This window comes from Calypte anna, chromosome W, assembly GCF_003957555.1.
Source record: "Calypte anna isolate BGI_N300 chromosome W, bCalAnn1_v1.p, whole genome shotgun sequence".
In the NCBI taxonomy this organism is placed as follows: domain Eukaryota; kingdom Metazoa; phylum Chordata; class Aves; order Apodiformes; family Trochilidae; genus Calypte; species Calypte anna.
The window spans coordinates 15,012,009-15,034,554 of NC_044276.1; the positions used below are offsets into that span (position 1 = coordinate 15,012,009).

General features: G+C 48.0%; 1 protein-coding gene across 2 annotated transcripts in view; it reads right to left on the reverse strand.

Annotated features, from left to right (window-relative positions):
* Positions 1–7,740: 7,740 nt before the first annotated feature.
* LOC103539149 (CBP80/20-dependent translation initiation factor) overlaps positions 7,741–22,546 on the reverse strand; it is a 145,897-nt gene continuing 131,091 nt past the window's right edge. For both annotated transcript variants that reach the window (XM_030468389.1, XM_030468390.1), the window contains 2 exons: positions 14,015–14,068; positions 7,741–12,049 (listed from right to left, as the gene is read on the reverse strand). In XM_030468389.1, the coding sequence (XP_030324249.1) occupies positions 11,834–12,049; positions 14,015–14,068 (270 nt within the window). In that variant the 3' untranslated portion in view covers positions 7,741–11,833. The remainder of the gene's footprint in view (positions 12,050–14,014; positions 14,069–22,546) is intronic.

Sequence of the window (22,546 nt, forward strand, 5' to 3'; positions counted from 1 at the left end):
AGGGTAGTGGTGTATTTCCCCAACACTGGACATCTTGAAGACTTAGCTTGGTAGGGTGCTGGGCCATCTTCATCTAAACTGTTTCCATATAGTTGGGTTGGACTAGACGATCTTTGAGGTCTCTTCCAAAATGTCATTCCATGATCCCCATCCTGGTGCCATGAATCTGGGTATTCATCTATCACCACCTTGGTCACCATGGTTGGCTTCCTCCAGTTTGTGTCTGGTGTTCCCTTTTGAATACAGGGTTCAACTGCTTCTGCAGGGTGCTTCATCCAGACAGCAAACACTCAGCCCACCTGGCACTTCAGTTGGGGGAGGGACACTGAGACCCAAAAGATCCTCAGTTTCTGGTCTCCCACCTTCCCAAATGCCACTTTCTGTGGCTGATGTTTCCCCTACACAAAACCAAAAGCCAACACAAACGCATCAGTCCTTCTGCCACCCCCAAAACCACATATCTGTCCTTTTCTCTCCCCAGGACCCTCAACCTTTTCAGGTGTCCCCCCATCCCCCAAGAAGCCACCCTTATTTCCCCAGCCTCAGTTTGCTCCTGAAACATCAGTTTTCATCGCTCTCAGATGGTTTTTTGGACCTTATTAGAGAACACAGCAAACGCTGCTATTAAAATTCCTCCTAACCACTCCCTGCTCACTCTCTTTTTCTAACCTCTCCTTAAAACCTCATTCTTTTTTGGGGGGAGGATCTTCCCAAGGTGAGGCTCTCCCGGACCGGCTTTAGTCTGAGTGTTTCTCCGTACCCCATGTGCATCCTCCGTAAAGAACCCTCTGAGATGTTAAAACACTGTCTGCTGTTCCTTCATAACCATCTTGCTATCATTTTGTCTGTCCTTGGAGCTTAAGCTCGAGGAACATCAAAAGTATTTCTGATGCTGACATTGGGCTTTATCTCTTCCAGGAACACAAGAGCCTGCACTATTAAGAGATAAAGAACATCTCATGGAAACAAGTCCTCATCTCCCACCTTCAGGGTTGGTTCTGTGTATATCTCTCTGCAAGATGACACTTATGGAACTGAGCTCCCATCTGTTCAGCATTGGACCTTAAATATCTGGGGTCATGTCTACTAAATCCCAGGGATTTTTCCTTCATTATCTCTGCTCCAGGTTGGGTTTTTTTTCAGCCCCTTGCATGTGCCACAGTGTGAGTGTCCTTGGGAGGTTTGTTGAGTTTGCTGGAGGAGAAGAGGTGGTGGTTGTCTGTAGGCAAGGGAGAAAAAATACTCAAGTGAGGCATTTCCAGAAATTTCAAAATATAGCCTCCTCAAGGAAGAAAAAGAAAGTGAATAATTAAAAATGGGTCTGAAAGAGAGCACTGAAAATCAGCTGGGGTAGGACCAGGGGGAATGGATAAAAGTAGAGGAGGGGAGATTTAGATTGGATGTTAGGAAAAAATTCTTCACCATGAGGGTGGTAAGACACTGGCACAGGTTGCCCAGAGAGGTGGTGGAAGCCCCATCCCTGGAAGTTTTTAAGGTCAGGCTGGATGGGGCCCTGAGCAACCTGAGCTGGTGGGAGGTGTCCCTGCCCATGGCAGGGGGGTTGGAACTGAATGATCTTAAAGGTCCCTTCCAACCCTGACAATTATATGATTCTATTTCCCTTCAGGAACTTTTTGACTCCTTGCTTCCCCTTCCTCCTCTTTTTTCCCCCTCTTTCTCCCTCCCTCTGGCCAGGGACAAGATCTTTTCTAAGTTCCAGCTGCCTTTGTGAAATGACCCTTAAACCAGGTTGGTTTAGGTGAGCAAAAGCCCTGCCAACCACTGCTGATTAATTATTACTTCCATCCTCATTCTTCCCAACTTTGGGAACCTTCTCTGGATTGGGTAATTCCATTTTTTAATTTTTTTTTTCATATGTTCATGAATGGACAACAGACAAAATACAATTTGCCTCCGGGAAAAAAAAACCCCAACAAAATATTTCCTACCAAATATACAGCTCAGAGATCTTTTGGAAAAGGGTCCGTGGGTGGAAGGATGCCCATGGCATGTCCCACCTCAGAGGCGTAGCTCAGTCTGGACTCCAGCAGTAAACTTTGGGAGTGGGAGTTCATGGTGATGTTGGTGGCCTGGCAAAGGGACATGGGGGATATTGCCTGTTACGACATGGAGCACTTCAGCCCTCTGCATGATTTCCATTGGCACCTGCTCACAAGCCAAGCAGGAGAACTTTGCTCAGCTTTCTCTTAACCATTTAGGTTTAATTAAAGGCATTCACCAGTCAGTTGCCACTGGTCCCTCACCAACATGTCCTTTTTCTCTTACCTGACTATTTTTGAGATTGCAGGGGAGGGGATGTGTGCAAAGAGGGTGCTTAGGAAATGAGATGTTAAATTCTGTTGGGGATCTGGAGGAGGAAAGGGAGGAAGATGCTGCAGTGTGCACAGAGCTGTAGGACTTTGGATCATTGCCCCCCTATGCTGGGCACTGGGGAGGCTGCACCTGGAATCCTGGGCTCAGTTCTGGGCCCCTCAGGACAAGAAGGACATTGAGGGGTTGGAGTGTGTCCAGAGAAGGGCAACAGAGCTGGGGAAGGGTCTGGAGCAGAAGTCTGCCCAGGAGCAGCTGAGGGAGCTGGGGGTGTTGATCCTGGAGCAAAGGAGGTTGAGGGGAGACCTTCTGGCTCTCTGCAACCCCCTGAGGGAAGGTTGGAGCCAGGGGGGGTCGGGCTCTGCTTCCAAGGAACAAGGGATGGGACAAGAGGAATTGACCTGGAGGTTGAGATTGGAGCTTGGGAACAATTTCTCCCTGGAAAGGGTTGTCAGGGCCTGGCCCAGGCTGCCCAGGGCCGTGGTGGAGTCCCCATCCCTGGAGGGCTTTCAAAGCTGTGGAGATGTGGTGCTGAGGGCCATGGGGCAGTGGTGGCCCTGTCAGTGCTGGGTTAAGGGTTGGACTGGGTGATCTTGAAGCTCTTCTTTAATTCAAAATGATTCTGTGATTCTCATGTAAAACCCCCTTATACAGCCTGAACTTGAACCTTTTACCTGTACATTTTTGTGGCTGGCCAGTTTTGGGTGCACACACCCAAGAAGGGGATTGAATGCCTCACCCCAACCTCCCCCAAGGTCCTGGTGCCAGCTGTCTGTCCCAAAGAACTGGAGATCTTGAGATCTGGGAACCTCCTGATGCCCACCCCATGCCTATCCACCATCCCTGACAGTGTCCCCACTGTGCTGCCATCTGTCTCTTGTGAGTCAGGGTTGGGGGGACAACAGGAGGGTGACCAAGCTCACAGCTGGCCCTTATCTACTTCCTCTGCCTTATCTGCTTCCAGTTGAAATTGGGTTGGGAATGGGACCTTGGGAGTGAGGTGGGGAGCTCAGAATGGAGCAGCTGATAATGATGTTTCCAGGAGACTGGGCACTTGAGCAAGGACTTTGAGAAGGCAAAGCTGAGATGGGTGAGATTAAAAAAAAAAAAACCCTCTGCAGAGCTGGATTCCTCATCTGCCTGTCAGCTGGCCAGTGCTGAGATCCCATCTGACACCTCAGAAGAGAAACCAAGAGGTGAGAGACCCTGAGGACCTGGGGTGACCTTGTGAGGCTGGGGAGGATGGACAATGCTGGTGGCCAAAGCTGCAGCTCCTGTGATCAGGGAGTGAACAGGGCACCCGAAGCAATGCCAGAAAGTGGATCATTGGCTGGAGATCAAAACTTGTCCTAAAAACCAACCTGAGGCAGCAGGGTCAAGCTATGGTGGGTCAAACCATGTAGGTTCAAGAATGTAGGGTCATGTAGGGTCAAGAAACTCCTTGTAAGCCCTCATCCCATGCCTAGGTGGTCCCACATGGTGGGTGCAAATCACCCCCTGGTGACATCTGGCTGAGGTGGGGTTGGGGTTTGAACACACCCGGGTGACAGGAAGGGACAGAGGTCACCAGTTGTCCTCTGGAGACCTCGGCTAAGCAGCCAGAGTGGAAAGTATGGTGGTGCCCTGCAGTCTGGGCTCCCTTCCAGGCTCGTCATGGGATTCCCAGCAAATCCCTTGAGGCAATCCGATCTCTGGGACGCCTGGGCACCTCTTCCTCCCTCCAGCAGGTTGGGTTTTCCATGGTTGAAGGTGCCAAAGTTCATTGACAGTCTTGGGCACACCCTTCATGGGCTAATGTGGGTCAGCCAATGAGGAGGAAAGGCAACAAGGTGCAATAGGGATCAAGCCACTTTGTACTGGTGTATCCAAGCTGGGGGGGGGGGGGGGGGGTGTTGACAAATCCCACTGGGATGATTCATGATTTGTTATCCATCCTATGTAAACAACAGAGGCCTTCATAGAATCTTTCAGGTTGGCAAAGACCCTTGGGATCATCGAGTCCAACCTTCATCCCTACTCTTACAAAGTTCTCCCCTAAACCATATCCCCCCAAAACACATCCAGGGATGGTGACTCAACCACCTCCCTGGACAGCCTATTTTCTTGCTGCTAGTAGAAGTTAGCTGGTTTTATTTCATGGAACAGTCAGACCCGATGATGAAACTCTGTCTGAGGCTTCATGGAGACAAATGACACGTTTCCCAGTAGTCCTTGAATGGCTATCAAATGTGTCATAGTTAGGAGCCAGCCTGGAGGGACTTTTTCTCCAGTAGCTCCTATTCCAGGAAATGAGTCTGCCCCTTTTGTGCATTCCCTAAATGTGTCAGTGATCTAGGAGGCATCTTTGTTAAAATTAGAAGGTCCATTTTGGTCAAGTTTCTACTAACTCTTGAGTAATTTAGGAGGTGAAATAACCCCACGCTGAAAATCTCCTGGCTGTTCTGGGAAGAGATGATCAGCTCGCTGGGAAACATGTGGAGTGATGTGATGTCATTGTCCCTTTGCAGTCCCAATGTGAAACCTTCACCACCATGTCCTTGCATCAGCTCCCATGGTCCAGAGGGGACCATCACCCACTGAGTGAGTTGCACAGCCCCAGACGTGCTCTCTGAACCACCCACACACATCTGTATGGATGCCAGAAGTTTGCACAACCCCTGGAGTCAGGGTCAGGGGTTTGGAGCACGGCTCCAGCTCCCAGGTCTGTTGGCACACATCCAGGTAAGCAAATTCATCTCCACAGCAGGGTGGCCACATGAAAACTGAGAATCAGGAGTAGCTTGAGGATCCCTCTGAGCCCCTTGGTGATGCTGGCCTGGAGGTCCATCTCGTTGGCACGGGACCAAAAGGAAGAAATTTTTATGCTGAGGGTGGTGAGACCCTTGCCCAGGTTGCCTGGAGAAGTGGGAGATGCCCCATCCATGGAAACATTCCAGGTCAGGTTGGACAGGGTCTGAGCAACCTGACTGAGTTGCAGATGATTGGACAAGGTGGCCTTGAAATGTCCCTTTCAACCCAAATCCATCCTATGATCCAATGAAAACCATGACAAAAAGTCCTCTAAGCATCCGTAGCGTGGAGTCATGTGGTCCTTTGGCATTGTGTACCACTCCAGTTTCCTCCTTTACCTTCCCATACTGGATTGGGCTGGGACAGATCCAGGGCTGAGCTAAGGGCAGCATGGGAAAAGCTCTGTCAGCCCTGCACTACCCCAGCCCCGAGGACCATAAAATAAATGACCGTGACAATATTTGGGCTACCACATCACCATCCTGAACTGAAAAGACTGAGAGAAGAGCTTTGAAAATACTGCTAGAAAAGCCTTTCCATGCAGATGAAGCAAACTCCAGTAAAATCACAGAAAAAAGCAAGTAATAGAATACCCAAACCTTGTGCCCCTCCTTCCCCCCTCCCTCTCTCCCCATGAACTCTTTCGAACTTGGAAAAACCAAAACAAACCAGGGCTGAGTTCAGCCTCAGTTCAAGTTGTAGATAAAGTTCAACCTACTTCTAATTTTATCCCAATGGTTCCCACAAGAAAATAGGATCTGGAGTGATACCATAGGGAGAAGTCAGTCCTGACTTTCTCCCTTTCACCAACCCTCCTGGGTGTCCTTCAAAACCTTCCGTTCCATCAGCTGCCACATCCAGGTGGGACAACAAACATGAGGTCACATGCCCCAGCCACCCCATGGGGTCATCTCCTGGAGGTGACCATGGTTCATCATCATCCTGTAGGGCTGGTTGTCACCTAATATATCCAACCAGGGCCACCCTGGACTTGGTCAGGTGTCCAAGTGAGGACTGCAGGTGGACTTGAATTTCCTCAAAGCTCCTCTGTTATTTGGTTATTATTTTTTTTTTTATTGCTTCCCTTAGGAGCAGTGCTTTGAAGCAGAGCCATGGGGGCAAATAGGTGGGGAAGGGGGTAATCAGGGGAGGAACTGGGAGGCAGTGGGTTGGAGTAGGCATGTCCTGTGGGTTCTGGGTTTTACCTGGGGGATTCTGGGATGCACATCAGCTGCTCCTTCATGGATATACTGGAGAGGCATTCATAGAATCCCAAACCGGTTTAGGTTGAAGGGATCATAAAGATCATCTAGTTCCAATCTCCCTGCCATGGGACACCTCCCACTTGATGTCCTGGGCATGGAGATGCTGAACAAGCATCTTTCTCTTACCTTTAAAAATAATAATAATGAGCTCTGCAGGGGTCTTGGATTTCTTGGCACACAGCCCCATGCTCTAGGTGGGTCATGAGTGGCATCTGCCTGATGTGGTCAGGCATTGGCCAAGCTGAGGGTTCCCCAGGTGTCAACCACAGCCAAAATATCTGTCATTGGCACATTTTTCTCAATGGGATAAAACCAAAAGGCAATCTTGATCAGTATTTACTACTTCCTGCCTTGACAACATCTCCTCAAGTTCTCATGGTTCTTCTATATTCTGGGGTAACTCTCCTCTTCTGGGGCCCAAAGCTGCAGATTTCCCTGACCATGGGTATCTCTGATGAGAAAATGGGTACAAACCACTCACCTCCAGTGACCCTCAGGGCCAACACACGCAGTTCAATTGCCCCAAATTTAATTGGCTTAATAGAAGTTTTCCAGAAGAGACTTCTTAGAAAAAGTGAATTTTGAATATTTAGAATGGAGCAAAAGCCAGAAGTGGTTTGTGAGCTGGTAGCATTGGGTGAAATGGATGTGATAAATGAGGGGGTCTTCCAATAACCCCCCCTGTGTCCAGCCAAGGTAGGACACCAAAAGATGGATGATTCCTTTGGGACAGGGAACAGGAACTGGATGGTCATGGTTGCCAAGCCAGGAAAGGGGCTCAACCCCAATCCATCACCCATGGACCTCCAAGCCCTTTGTCTGGGGCTTCATCCTCACCCCAGAGAGAAGAGATGGGGAAAGGAACCAACCCCAACCAGGGCCCCAACCAGATCCATGAAGGATCCACCCCAGCTCCAGGGCAGGATCCCTCCCTCTGCTCTCTTTCCAAGCAGCCACCATTAGGGATATTTTCATCCCTCTCCTACTTATCTTCTTTTTCTTCCATTCTAAACAAAAAATCATGTCTCTCCCAGAGCAGCACAAGTGCCTACCCACAAAGAGATGAGGGAAATGTCAAGCTTGAAACATTTATTACTCAGATGATGCATTTTTAGAGCATACAGTGGGGCTGGATGTTCTAGAAACAAAGACTGAATCTCCACAAAGTTTTTTATTCGCTCCCTTGTTTTAACAGTCTCTGAAATGCTGAAAATGATGAGTTTGTCTTTTCACTAGTATGAATATCTAGTCCTTATCCTCCCCCCAAAACCTTTTTCCTTTGTTTTTATTTTTTTTCTTTTAAAGCGCTTAGTTTAACAAATATAATAAATTAAAAACGTTGCTTTTTTTGTTGTTTCAAATGCAAATAAACAGGTTAAAAAAAAAAGATAATAATGAGATGCTATAGTGTTAACTTCTGCAGGACACCACAGCTCCCTTGGCTATCCACAGTGGGCTTTGCAACCCTCTGTGTTGTTTCTCCTGCAAAATAAAAAATACTGAGAGTATCACTGTGACTGGCTAATAGCTAACACCAAGAGCAAGGTTAGTGTAGAGCCATAAAATACCCAGCAGTGAAAAAAAAATTATAATAATAATAAAAATTTAAAATAATATATTTAAGATTTTGAGAGACTTCCGAGTGAAGGATGGTAGAAAAATAAGAATGAAAATAAATCATAAGTTATTCTGACAAGTTTGCCTTCAAAGCCATCAATCATGCCAAGAATAGATACTAATTAATCTCATTTGGGGGAAAAGGGGAATGAAGCAAATTACTTCATTTTCCCTTTTTTCCACCTCTCCCCCCATTTTCATTTCACTTCCACATACAGGAGATTTCTCCAAAACGGGGGTGAAATCCCTCATGGGGAAAGGAAGCAAGTCACTTTGTGGGTAGCAAAAAAACAAACCAACCCCAAATCTCTTCAGTTTGGAAAGAATTTCACCAGGAACGAGGTGAAGTAGACGCTGGGGAGTCAGCAAACCCACTCTGCATCCAAAGGGTGGGCCAGCATGGCGGTGGGGCAGATCATCATTCCTCTGCAGATCCTTCAAGCCACTTGCCTTTAGGCTAGCCCAAGGTTTGGCCCCACACATATTTGGCTTGAGGAGGTTGTTTTTCCCCTTGGCTGATGAAGCCTTACCGGAAAAAAAATGTATTAAAACCCCAAGTGGATATGTTTATTGAGCAGCCAAGAAGGAATCTGGATGGTTCAGGGAGGCATAGCTGGTGGCTTCACACCTTCTAAAATTAATGTTGTAGAATTAACACTCTTTGGTGACTGTTTCTAAAGAAAACAAACAAATAAAACCCCGCCAAAAATCCAAAACAAACCACCAAAAAAAGAAGAAAATACTCAATGACATCCTTAGGTGCTTTCACCAGGAATCCCAAAAACTCAATGCTGATTCCCATCCTGCTCCATCAAATGACCTCATGGTACCTCTTTTCCCAACATGGTTATTGATGTCACATGCTCACTGGCTTCCTACGGATGGTCTTTGGGAAGATACCCGGGGCAGCATGTAATTTTTGGGAAAAAGAACCCCATTTTTGGTCAATGTTTTGCTTCTTGTGTCTGAACGGAGTGACTGATGTAGCCAAGTTGGATGAACGTACGTTAATAGTGGATACAGATGGCAAGACATTAAAAAACCCCAATGGATTTCACATAAAAGTCCTTCAGTGGGAGGAATCCTGGTGTTGGAAGGGCCAAACCCTATTGTTGGGGGCTTGCAAGATTGCATCTAAGTGGGAAAACTGAATAAACCCTCATGGCTAGCAGGGAAAAGTTTAAGCAGAAATACTGCCACAAGACTTACACTTTGCTTCTGAATGGCTCCTGATCCCCTGCTGGGTGAAAATTCTGAATTTTAGAAGCAAAATGCCCAGTTTTCTCTTTTATGTCTTCTTTTATGTCTTTATGGGTTTTCTCTTTTATGTCTTCTTTTTCATTTATTATTTGTGTCTTCTTTCGCTATATCCCGAGAGCAAATTCTGGGGGAAGGGAGAAGCTGCAGGGGCTAGAGCAGTGGTCTGGATTGCTGCTGGCAGGACCCCTGGCACCCCAACCCATAATTGTGTCCCTGTTATAGGACTTTTCTGTTCTTTAAAATCAAGATAAAACTGATTTTCAGGTCTTCTCCCAGACTGACGCTGAGCTCGCGTGTGCCACACATTAAATCTCCTTCTTCTCCTCTTCTTGAGAACCCAGGGAGCAGGAAAAGCCAAGAGCAATGGGCGCAACCCCAAGCCTCAAAATACTGCTGGGCTTTGCCACCTTGATCAAGTTCAGCTGCTCATCATTACTATCAAACCTCCTTGCTCCTAACGAAGCTGACTTAACCCAAGGTGCTGTCACTGCACGAAGCTCCTGGGCTCCAATCCACAAAGCTGGAATTCATTTCTCCAGACAGGTCCAATGTATCCAGGAATAATTTTGCTGCTTGCTGGGTAGACAGGAAAATTGTGGCTCCTGGTTCCAGCTTGCTCCTCTTGCTCCATGTGAAGATTCAAATCCATATCAGCAGCCAACTGGATGAAAACTCAAAATAATATGGAGAGAATGGTTTGGGTTGGAAGAGACCTTAAAGATCATCTTGTTCCAACCATGGCAGGGACACCTTCTACTAGACCAGGTTGCTCCAACCTGGCTGTGAACACCTCCATGGAGGAAGGAGAACTTGAACTGCAGCATCAGGATTCTCATCTCCTGCAACATATTTTCTGCTGAAAATTTCTGCCCTTTGAAATTTTGCAGTGAAAGCTTCTTCCTCATCACAGACAGACCAACACATTCATAAGGCATCCGAGAACATACTGCACATCCAAAGAGGTTGAGGTGAAACAGCTCTTCTCTACAAGCCACCAGAAACTCAATGTTTTTCTTGAAAAAATGGGTTTGAGCTGCTGAGTTGAGACCCAGGCAGGGTCTGTAAAAGCACCAGAAGTGATTTAGTGGGTAAAAGCATTATTAAACAAGTAAATGAAGAGACCACCAAGTCTTGGTCATGATTTGGGGTGTGGTGTGTCCCTCTGTCCCACCTCCTCATCCTCCAGGCATTTCCTCACCCAAGTGGCATCTCAACATCATTCCCCACAACCATCTTCTCCCTCTGGATGCTCCAAAACAGAGCAACACAGGGATGCCCAAGCAAAATCTGCCCCTCTGAAAGTGTCACCCATTCCTTGAGGACACAGTGTCACCAACCACAGGACAGAGGGGCTCTGGTGCACCTCACACTTAGAAACACTGAGTAGCAAAATTCAACTAGTTGGAAGCCAGGCTCAAAACTTCTATTTTTGGCTTTTCCCATTTTTTCCTCTCCTTTTTTTTTTTTCCCCTTCCTCCTTGTTTTTGCTGTTCACACCTTGTCTTCTCTTTCCCATATTCCAAGGAAAAACATCAAACCTTCATTTCTCCCTCATCCTCTACATTATTAGGCCCAACTTTAAGGGGCCTGGATTTAATTGTATAATTACAACCATGACAGTAATTACAATAAAGCACTCCTTCAATGGAAACAACAACAAAAGAAGAAATCATTAAAAAAATAAAATAAATGGGTTATAGTGGTTGAGGGATAACAGTGACTTGAGCAGCAAGAGCCATAGAGCTCCCAGCTCAGAAGACACATTTCTCAACCCATCAAGGAGGTTACTGGCAAGATGATGGAGGCTTCTGCAGTGGACTCCTTTAAAATACTCCTGCTTCAGCATCTTCATGTGAACCCAGAAGCCAGCTGGTGGGAAGGCATCATGTTCCTCATCCTCAAGCTTTTCTTAAGAAGAAAACCCACCAAGGCTCGAGAGAAATGAAAACCCAGTGCAAATAAGAAAAGTCATCCCACTCTCCCATCCAAGGGCTGGGGGGACATGGAAAGTCAAAGACAAGAGGAGGGGGTGGAAAAAAAAAACCTGAATGCTCAACAAAGCCACCAATTATGAGTGCTTGGTGTGGTGTGTGTCTGGCTTTGTCCTCCCAAGACATCTGCTGCCTGTTGGCCGGGGCATGGCAGGAGAATGGAGTGAAAACAATACTAACCCCCACTTGTATTCAGGTTTTTTTGTTGTTTGTTCTGTTGTTTGCTTTTTTTTTTCCTGTTTGATTTTTTGTTTTGTTTTTTTTTAAACCTCCCCCCCCAAATTCTTTGACTTCTTTTAAAGCCAAACAATAACCCAGTGGGATGCGATGCTGCTTGCTGGAGCAACGAGTTAAAAAAAAAAACAACAATAAAATAAGAGACACCCCAAAACCATGGTGGGGAAGAGGGGTGGCACTTGGCAACGTGGCTGGAAAAAGAAACATGCTTCTCCCTCCCCACCCCACAAACAGATTCTCGAGCATGCTGGGATTTGGTCTGCTGGGGGCTTGAAGCTCTTGCCAGATCCCATCAAGGTGAGCGCCTTCTCATCCCTTCCCACCCCACCTTGCCCTGCCCCATCAAGCTGTCAGTTTTTGGATGGTCTTGTTGTAGTACTGAGTGATGGTGGGAGTCAGGGGGTTCCAGTTGTTGGCGTGCAGCTCGATGACCTCCAGGAGCAGGGACCTTGTCAGCATGGACTCGGAAGGACACAGCATCTTGTCACGTGCTATCGCCAACAGCTCTGTCATCATCTCAGGCAGCTGCTCCTCCAGCAGTCGGCCAGTGCTCTGCAGCTGTCAGGAGAAGAGGTCAACCAGAGAATCATTTGGGTTGGAAAACACCTTCAGGATCATCCAATCCAACCATTAACCCAGCACAGAAAAGTTCGCCGCTGCCCCATGGCCCTCAGCACCACATCTCCACAGCTTTGAAAGCCCTCCAAGGATGGGGACTCCACCACGGCCCTGGGCAGCCTGGGCCAGGCCCTGACAACCCTTTCCAGGGAGAAATTGTTCCCAAGCTCAAATCTAAACCTCCCCTGGCACAACTTGAGGCTGTTCCTCTTGCCCCATCCCTTGTTCCTTGGGAGCAGAGCCCGACCCCCCCTTGGCTCTAACCTCCTCTCAGGGGGTTGCAGAGAGCCAGAAGGTCTCCCCTCAGCCTCCTTTGCTCCAGGATCAACACCCCCAGCTCCCTCAGCTGCTCCTGGGCAGACTTCTGCTCCAGACCCTTCCCCAGCTCTGTTGCCCTTCTCTGGACACACTCCAACCCCTCAATGTCCTTCTTGTAGTCAGGAGGCCAAAACTGAGAAGAGCAGGTCAACCATGGCATAATGATCCTTTGGTGTCCCATCCAACTTGAGATACAGTTCTCTGATATTAAAACATTTTTGTAGCCAGGTTCCACCCCTCCAGCCCTCCCCTGCTCCATGTGGCTGGGCAGGCCGACAAGCTTAAAGGCATCATGGCTTTGGAAAACCAAAATGACCCCACAGCAGTCTCCAAGAACCCAACATGAAGGGCAAGGTTTTCCAAAGTGCCCGCGCTGGGTTGCTGGAGGAACAAAATGGTTCAGCTCCCACTGACTTCAAAGGCAGCCAGGCTGGACTACTTTTGAAAAAGAAAAATATATAGAGATAAAATCCCCAAAACTAAAGCTATCCCACCTCCAAATCATGCTATTGCCAAAACAAAGTGTAGGCTGTGATGTGGTCTCCCTACTGTCTACCTGGCCCATCATTTACTCGCTGATTCAGAGCTGTCAGTGACTCCCAGTCATTAATGGGAAGAAGAGGAGGCCTCCTGTATGCATAATAAATCCTGCCCTGTCACACCACTCCTCCGAGGACAGACAAGGGTTTCTTTTTAAAAAAATATTACTCCTTGGAAAACCTTCCTGTAGCAGCAGAAGCTTTAGGTGATCCCACAGAGGAGAAAGTCCAAGCTTGGAGTGGACAGCAATGAGTCCACCATCCTGGAAAGGTTGTGGGGCTTGACCACAGAGTTCCCAAAGCTTAAAAAAATGCATTAAAAAGTAAATTTGAAATTAAATTTAAAAAACTTAAAAATTCCAATTCCTCTCCTTGGCTTCCTGTTGCTTTGCTGAATTTCAAGCAGTCAGGCTGCCATTTCTCTGAAGGAAAGGATCCATCCCCATGAGCCAATCACTTCCCAAGAGCAGTCCTGCATCCATCTCTGGGATCTTCAGCATAGGAAAGTCATGGAGTTGTTGGGGTGGGTCCAGAGGAGGCCCAAAAAGATGGTCAGAGGGCTGGAGGACCTCTGCTGGGAGGACAGGCTGAGACAGCTGGGGTTGTTCAGCCTGGAGAAGGATCTGGGGAGACCTTGGTGTGGCCTTTCTAAGCCCTAAATAGGGCTTAGAAGAAAGATGAAGAGAGACTTCTTAGGACAGGGCAAGGGGTAATGGGTTTAAACTGAAAAAGGGGAAAGTAGAAGGTAGAAATTTTTTATGCTGAGGGTGGTGAGACCCTGGCCCAGGTTGCTCAGAGAGGTGGGAGATGCCTCATCCCTGGAACCATTCCAGGTCAGGTTGGATGGGGCTCTGAGCAACCTGATCCAGTTGCAGATGTCCCAGGGATTGGACTGGATGGCCACCCAAACCATTTGATGATTCTATAATACAAAGGGCCAATGTGGCTGGCTTTGGAAACATCCAACAGGTTCTTGGCATATGTGTAACCAAGAACACAAGGGGCAACACAAGAAGGACCAGGGTGGGTGGTGCAGGTGGTTCCCTACCTCCATGGAGCAGCAAAGCACAGCGTCTTCCTTCACATCCTGAGATTGCAGCAACTGCAAAAGAGAGAAGACAGAGATGGTGAGAAACACATGACCTCTTCCCTCCTTTCTTCTACCTCTTCACCCAGCTTGGCTTCTGCCTCTTTCAGAAGGAAAAGGCAGAGAATCTGAAAGAGGAGAGGAAAGAGATCATCTAAATAAAAAATTAAGATAAACAGTGACAAAACACAGGGGCAAAGGGTGTCACCAGTGTACCTGCTGCTGAGAGCCAGCAAGCAGGGGTAGAACATAGAGAATTTTGATTCACAGATTCTGAAAGATTATTTTTATTTAGGTTACATTGCTTCTTTTATTTTTTTTTTTAATATGAGGTCAGGCAAGGAGAAAATGCACTCATTTCATATACCCAGCCACTCAATCCAACCAACATTTGAGCAGCACAGCCCTGGGAGTGGCTGTTTGGAAGGACTCTGCCCAAGAGGCAGCCACCTACCACCAAAGCTCCTTGTCCTCATTGGAACACTCTTCTAACAACCAAAAAATTACCCCCTGGGGAAGTATTATGTTCAGTATAGACCATAATTAATATGGCTCCTTCTAGACTGGTGACAAAGTGTGATGGGTTGGAGGGAAATGATGGTGTCTTAGATGCACCAACTCCCACCCTGGTTAGCTCTCCAGGAATTTTGCATTAAAAAAATGAGCTTGTAACCACCAGCAACGTTCAATAGAGATCCAAAATGTTGCTGTGCGTGGGGTGGGATGGTGAAGAGAGATGCTCATCCCTCTTGGTTCAGACTCAAAGGGTGCAGAGAGGGTTGATGACCCAGCAACAGCAAAGTGTAGGAGCTCAGCACATCTCACCCCACAAACCCAAATACCATGAGCAAAGACCCTTGAAATCAGCTCAAAACCACCATTTTTTTTCTTTGTTTTCACCTTTACAACTCTGTCACATGCACCAAGGTGCCGTTTCAGACTTTTTTTTCCTAAAACCACAAGAGAAATCAGTTTTCTGTTGGTTTTCAAGTAGATCATAAATACTGAGAGTCTCCATCAGTCAACAAAGTGAGCTTGAGTGTTATGAAAAACACAAATCTATGATAAAACCAATGGTGCTGGCAGCTCTTGAAGCTACATCCACTTCCCCTCCATCACCTTGGGCTGAATGAGCCTTGCTGGCCCTGAGCTAATCCCTGTGTGCCACAGGGAGCTGAGTGTATGCACTAAACACAGAGTAAAATTGGCAAAACTGGATTCTTAAACATCTGAAATTCATTGGGGAGAGGCAAACTTGGGAAAAGGGCTTGGGCTCATTAAAACTGCCCATGTGCAAATTGCTCAGACTAATGAAATGTATTCCAAAGTCATCTCCTTTAAATAAAATCACAGTTCCAATTCTCAACCTTATCATCTTGCCTTCCCCCTCTCATTTTTTCATGTTTCATTTCTTGTCCAAATAAACCCCTATTTGTTTACCAGCTCTCTAACTGCTAGGGGAAGGAAAAAAAAGAAAAATCTAGGAAAAAAAAAGAAAGATAATTCAAGGAATTATCATCCCTCTCAAAGTTTTGTCTTTGCCCTCTTCTGTTTTCAGAAGCCAGCAGTTTGTTTGCTTTGAAGATGATGTTCACAGCATCTTGAGAAGCATGTGGTCCATAAGTTTTTTATCCTACCAAAGGTTCAGCCAGGGTTTTGAAGATGTGCACCAGTGTGTTGTTGTCCCCCCAGCCACCAATCCCAGTTTATCTTTCTTCTGAGTTGTTTGGAGAATCTTAGTGAAGCCCAAGTCCCATGCTCTAAGTTCTCACAAACAGTTCACAGATTCTTCTTCTTCAAAAAAAAAATCCAACCCAAGAAAAGAGATTACTTTAAACCCAAGAACAACCAGGGAAAAAAAAATAAAATCAATTAGGGATAAATATAAACAGGCAACAGGCCAGAAATTCTCTCCTGGGGTATTTAGCTTGTGAGCATAGCATGAAGCAAGATCTGCAAATTAAATCTATATTCACCTTTCCTAATTTTGTTATTCTTCAGCAAAAGAACATAACATGGAAATTAAAACCATGAAGTTAGGACTGATGAGGAAACACCTGTGGTATCCCTCATTCCAGCTCTGTAGTCACCTCCATGACCCTGCTCTCTGCCAAGAGTTTGTGGTCAGGGGAAAGTTGCAACTTTACTTGGGCTTTCTTTGCCCCAGTATCCCACCTGTAAAACTGGGACATGGTTCCCTACCTCAAAAGGTGGTTGTGAGGATGAGCATGTCAAAGACTGCTTAGATATTGCTCAGATACCTAAGACAAAATAGTGCCTACATCCTACCCCCAGTCTTGGACAAGCATCCTCCACCTTCATGCTGCCCTCCTGGAGCTCATCTGAGCTGCCATGGCTGAACAAGGAGAATGCATGTGCTCCATCTTGGTCCGCCTTTTCTACTGAGGCACCATGTGCCCCACCTCATCCATCCAGGAACCATGTGCTCCATATTCTCCACTGAGATACCAAGTGCTCCACCTCATTCATCCAAGCACCATGTGCTCTACCTTCTCCATCTAAGAACATGTGCCTCACCTCATCCATCAACATACCATGTACTCCATTGAGTCACCAAGAGATAGCAATCCCAAGGGTCATAGTTCAACCTCTACATGTGATACATGAGTTATGGAAGCCCACGATTCACCCACCAAACCCAGGCACACAGCCTTGCACAGCAGAGCAAGGGCCCACCAGGCAGATATGTGGTGAGAAACAGAGTCCAAGTCCATGCCCACAGATGGTTGGTGTCCACCTGCATCAATGCAACCCTCTGAATGCAGGAGGATCAGAAAGATGTCACTGGTTCTCTGCATCTTCCTGATCATAACTGTGTTTCTAGCATAGAATCCCAGAATCTCAGACTGGTTTGGGTTGGAAGAGACCTTAAAGATCATCTGGTTCCAACCCCCCTGCCATAGGCAAGGACACCTCCCACTGGACCAAGTTGCTCCAAGCCCCATCCAAGCATGCTAAGGGCGGCTCTGGAGCTTCCCTGGGGTGTAGGCACCAGATATTTGCATGCTGAGATAGGAAGAGATGTTGGGACATCAAAGAGCCCAGCTGGCTCTTCCTAGCCTGGCCTGACCACTGAACCACTGACGGAGGCAGACAACAAGAACCATGCCACCTGGGGTCCCACCATCGATGTCCACACCCACCAATGACATCTTGCATGAACCTCTCAAAGGGTGCTTCATCCCCACTCACCCATTCCCTGACAGCTCTGTGAGAAAAAAAATGCTTCAAATGCTTTGAGACCTCCAGGGAAATCACAACCTGGAAGGACCAGCACTTTTGTGAACATAAACCTGAACCCAAGCAGTTGGGTTTATCATTTACAATCTAATTTGTATTTACTTCAAATATTTTAACATAAACAGGCTATAGCCCTGATACTAATGCTCCCACATCAGAATTATTATTTATTAACAATTTAGAACTGCTCCTCCCTGCCACGTGTGTCTCCTGAAATCCCATTACAGACATCATCCCAACCCTCTACACCAGGTTCCCACAGGGTCCAAACTGGCTGACAAAGGTGAATGAAGGAGTTGAAAGAGGAATCATAGAATCATGGAAACATGAAGGTTGGAAAAGATCTTGGAGCCCAACAAGCCCAACACTGCCGTGCACACTAAACCATGACATGAAATGCCATGTCCACACATTTTTTGAACACTTTTAGGGATGTGGTTTTGGTGGACTCATCTGGGTTTGGGGTGGTTGGTGTGACCACTTCCAGAGGGGCTTCATCAAAAACCTGGCCAAAAAACTGTTGTTAACCCAAGTGGAGGATGGAAGAGGAAAATGCAGGGTGAGTCCCTCCTTGGAATGTAGATGTTGTGGCATTAGGTCCTGGAGAATTGAGAAGGTCTGGGTCTTCAATGAGGAATGGTTTGGGGTTTGACAGAGGTGGAGGTGGGAGAACCTGAGCATGTCTGGAGAGCATCTGACCTGTAGGTCATGTCCAGCACAGACTGCAAAACCCATCAGTCCTCTTTCTGTGCCTGCTTTTAATTTAATTTCACTACAGATGGTCCAGTTTGTGCACAGAAAACACAGTGGTGCTACTTGTCTTGGAAAAGGCATTGCCTGGGAGACACCAGAGAGGCTTCACTTAAAGATAGGGAGGGAAAAAGGTCTGAAGGTCCTCAGAGCAGACCTCAAGGCTACAAATATGGGTGTCTCAAGTGCCTTTGAAAGCCCTCCAGGGATGGGGACTCCACCACGGCCCTGGGCAGCCTGGGCCAGGCCCTGACAACCCTTTCCAGGGAGAAATTGTTCCCAAGCTCCAATCTCAACCTCCCCTGGCACAACTTGAGGCCGTTCCTCTTGTCCCATCCCTTGTTCCTTGGGAGCAGAGCCCGACCCCCCCTGGCTCCAACCTCCTCTCAGGGGGTGGCAGAGGGCCAGAAGGTCTCCCCTCAGCCTCCTTTGCTCCAGGATCAATACCCCCAGCTCCCTCAGCTGCTTCTCATAAGATTTATAGGAGTGTGAGGCAGATGACAGGACAGGTGAGACTCATATGCTTCTGAGTTCAACCCAATATCATCCCTTGGAGGTTGGGGCCGTCTGCAAGGAAAACTTTCCGTTTGCTCTCCAGCTGGTGTTGCCCCCTGCCCCCCATATCGGGCAAATCTGGGCAATGAAAGCAGCAGTTCCTGCTGGAATGTAGACAAAGATTGTGCTTGATTTCCTAAGAGAGGAGGCTGAGTGCCAAAATCTGCCTGGGCAGTCACATAATACCCAAATCTCGATTGTGAAAGTCTTCTCGGTTTTGTTTCTGATGCTGGACCAGCAGCTCTAAAGAGTGGTGGAAGATCTAAGATCCTCCTCTCTCCAATTTCTGTGTCCTGCTGAGAGATGTGAGCATTGGGGAAGGTCCTCTGTGAGGCCAGTGTGCCCGGGTTGGTTCTGAGTGTCATAAGGAACCCAAAATATATTGTAGGGGCTGCTCCTGGAAGGGCTGCAGCTTTCCAGGGAGGTTCTTGAATGCAACTGGTTTCTATGGCTTGATACTGGGACCAGTGTCTTCTGTCCTCTGTGGCCCCACAACCTGCTCTTTACAGAGTAAACTCCATGAGGGGCATGCAACAGTGGTTGGGGGTGTGGAGAAGCCCCAAAACTACAGCTGGGCTTCACCACCAAAGAACCAGCTTGGTCCTCCTGAACAGTGATGGATGCACATGCAAGAGGTAGAGACCACCAGGAGCAAATCAGAGAGCTAAAGCTGATGGGATTGGCAAACCCACCAAGCTTTGGGTTTATTATCTGCTTTCTGAGATCATCTGGGCTGCTGAGAAGCTAAAGTGCTTACCTGGTGTTCTCAGGAGTGCCCAAGCCACAAGCTGGACTGGAGAACATGTCCCACCATCCCTTATCACCAAAACATGGGGGTTTAATTGTGCTCTTCAGTGATTCTGCTTAGGAGATGGAGTGGGAGCAGCTTGAGGCACACTTTCTAGCTGCAACCATGTTTCTCCTGTGAGGCACAGGGATAATTATTGTGTAGGACATCACTTGCAAAATGACACCAAAGCAATGCTTGCCACAAACTACCTCTTGGCATGCAGTGTCTTCTGCTGCTTTGGTGATGACTCCAGTGGGAAAGAAGAGAAAAGCTTGAAAATATCCACCCAGAGCCACGGAGAGGTTGGGATGTCTCTGAGAACCAGTGAAAGTTGGACCTCCTGCCTCTTTGCCCTGGATCCCCTTATGGGCATCTCAAGATGATCCATCCAGGTGACAACATGCATGGACATCCAGCCTGCCTGAGGTGTGAAGCTCCAGCCTTGCAACTGCTCTGCCCACAGGTATGCTTTTCATCTAATGTTTAGGTCACAAGGAGGTGCCTGCTGGTGTTTCCTCAGGGGAACATGGACCACGACTGCAAAGGGACCAATGTGTTGGAAAGGCAATGTCCAAGGTGGAGCAACCAGCTCACTGGGGTGAATGGAGGTGATGGGTGAAAACTGAGACATGTTTCATTTTGGAAGAAGGAAAGAACCAGCTACTTGGGCCACTTGGAGCTTAAGCAGAATGGGCATATTAGAGTTCAAAGGATGTAGGAGAGATGGTGCTTTCCAGCCCTGTTTTTAACCAGAGGAGCCCTTGGGAAAGGCCATGGTGGACGTTGTCCTCAACAAGATGGATGTGGTCCAGCTCTGTGGTGGGTATCAACATGGAGACCCTTCACTAAGGGGGTTTGTAAGAAAGATAAGGACAGACTTTTTAGCAGGGCCTGTAGTGACAGGACAAGGGGTGATGGTTTCATAGAATCATAGAATCATAGAATTAGCCGGGTTGGAAGGGACCTCAGAGATCATCTAGTCCAACCCTTGACCCACCGGAGCAGTTGCTAGACCATGGCACTGAGTGCCACATCCAGTCTTTTTTTAAATGTCTCCAGGGACGGAGAATCTACCACCTCACCGGGCAGTCCATTCCATAGCCTAATCACCCTCTCTGTGAAGAAATTCTTTCTAATATCTAACCTAAACCTCCCCTGGCACAACTTAAGACTGTGTCCTCTTGTCTTGTTCAAGGTCGTCTGTGAAAAGAGTCCAGTTCCCATCTCGCTACAGCCTCCTTTCAGGTAGTTGTAGACAGCAATGAGGTCTCCCCTGAGCCTCCTCTTCTTCAGGCTGAACAGCCCCAGCTCTCTCAGCCTCTCCTCATAGGGCCTGTGCTCGAGTCCCTTCACCAGCCTGGTTGCCCTCCTTTGGACCTGTTCCAGGACCTCTACATCCTTCTTAAACTGAGGGGCCCAGAACTGGACACAGTACTCGAGGTGTGGCCTAACCAGCACTGAGTACAGGGGAAGAATCACCTCCCTGGACCTGCTGGTGACGCTGTTTTTGATACAGGCCAGGATGCCATTGGCCTTCTTGGCCACCTGGGCACACTGCTGGCTCATGTTCAGTTTCTTGTCGATGCAGACTCCCAGGTCCCTTTCTGCCTGGCTGCTCTCCAACCACTCTGTGCCCAGCCTGTAGCGCTGCATGGGGTTGTTGTGGCCAAAGTGCAGGACCCGGCACTTGGCCTTGTTGAACCTCATCCCGTTGGAATCGGCCCAGCTCTCTAGTCTGTCCAGGTCCCTCTGCAGAGCCCTCCTTCCTTCGAGTTGGTCCACACTTCCTCCCAGCTTGGTGTCATCTGCGAATTTGCTGATGATGGACTCAATCCCTTCGTCTAGGTCGTCGATAAAGATATTGAACAGAACTGGGCCCAATACTGATCCCTGGGGGACACCACTAGTGACCGGCCGCCAACTGGATGCAGCCCCGTTCAGCACCACTCTCTGGGCCCGGCCCTCCAGCCAGTTCCTAACCCAGCACAGGGTGCCCCTGTCCAAGCTGCGGGCTGACAGCTTTTTCAGGAGAATGCTATGGGGGACGGTGTCAAAGGCTTTGCTGAAATCCAGGTAGACCACATCCACCGCCTTCCCCTCATCCACCAAACGGGTCACCTGATCATAAAAGGAGATCAGGTTGGTCAGGCAGGACCTGCCCTCCCTAAACCCGTGCTGGCTGGGTCTGATCCCTTGCCCATCCTGCAGGTGCTGTGTGATTGCACTGAGGATGATCTGCTCCATAACCCTGCCAGGCACTGAGGTCAGGCTGACGGGCCTGTAGTTTCCCGGGTCCTCCTTCCAGCCCTTTTTGTGGATTGGTGTGACATTCGCCAACTTCCAATCGTCTGGGATGTCCCCCGTGAGCCAGGACTGTTGGTAGATGATAGAGAGAGGCTTGGCGAGCTCTTCTGCCAGCTCCCTCATCACTCTTGGGTGGATCCCATCTGGTCCCATAGACTTGTGGGGGTCCAAGCAGCTCAAGAGGTCACTGACTGTGTCCTTCAGGATTACAGGGGGGCTGTTTAGATTTTTATCACCTTCTATAGGCTCCAGAAGCCTGCTGTCAACAGGATAACCTGTCTTTCTGTTGAAAACTGAGGTAAAGAAGGTGTTAAATACCTCAGCCTTTTCCTCATCTTTGATAACTATATTCCCACCCATGTCCAGTACAGAATGAAACTGAAAGAAGGAGTCAAAAGTAGGTAGAAGGTAGAAATCTTTTTTGCTGAGGGTGGTGAGACCCTGGCTCAGGTTGCCTAGAGAGGTGGGAGATGCCCCATCCCTGGCAACATTCCAGGTCAGGTTGGATGGGGTTCTGAGCAACCTGATCCAGTTGCAGATGGCCCTGCTGACTGCAGGGGTTTGACTGGATGGCCTTGAGAGGTCCCTTCCTACCATCCTATGGTTCCAGGGTTATCCCTTACAACCAGGAGTACTATTAAAACACAGGGTGTGCTGTCCCACTGAGCCAACTCTTGGTGGTGTAATGGACCACAGCTGGGGAACTCCTGCCCCCAAAACCTCCTGGAAGCCCCACATTCTGCTCCATGAGTTCTCCTGGGAGCACAAGCCTGCAGCACTTCACAAGACATCTATAGCAACTTTCTGGTTTTCCAGAGGCCCCTTATTGACTG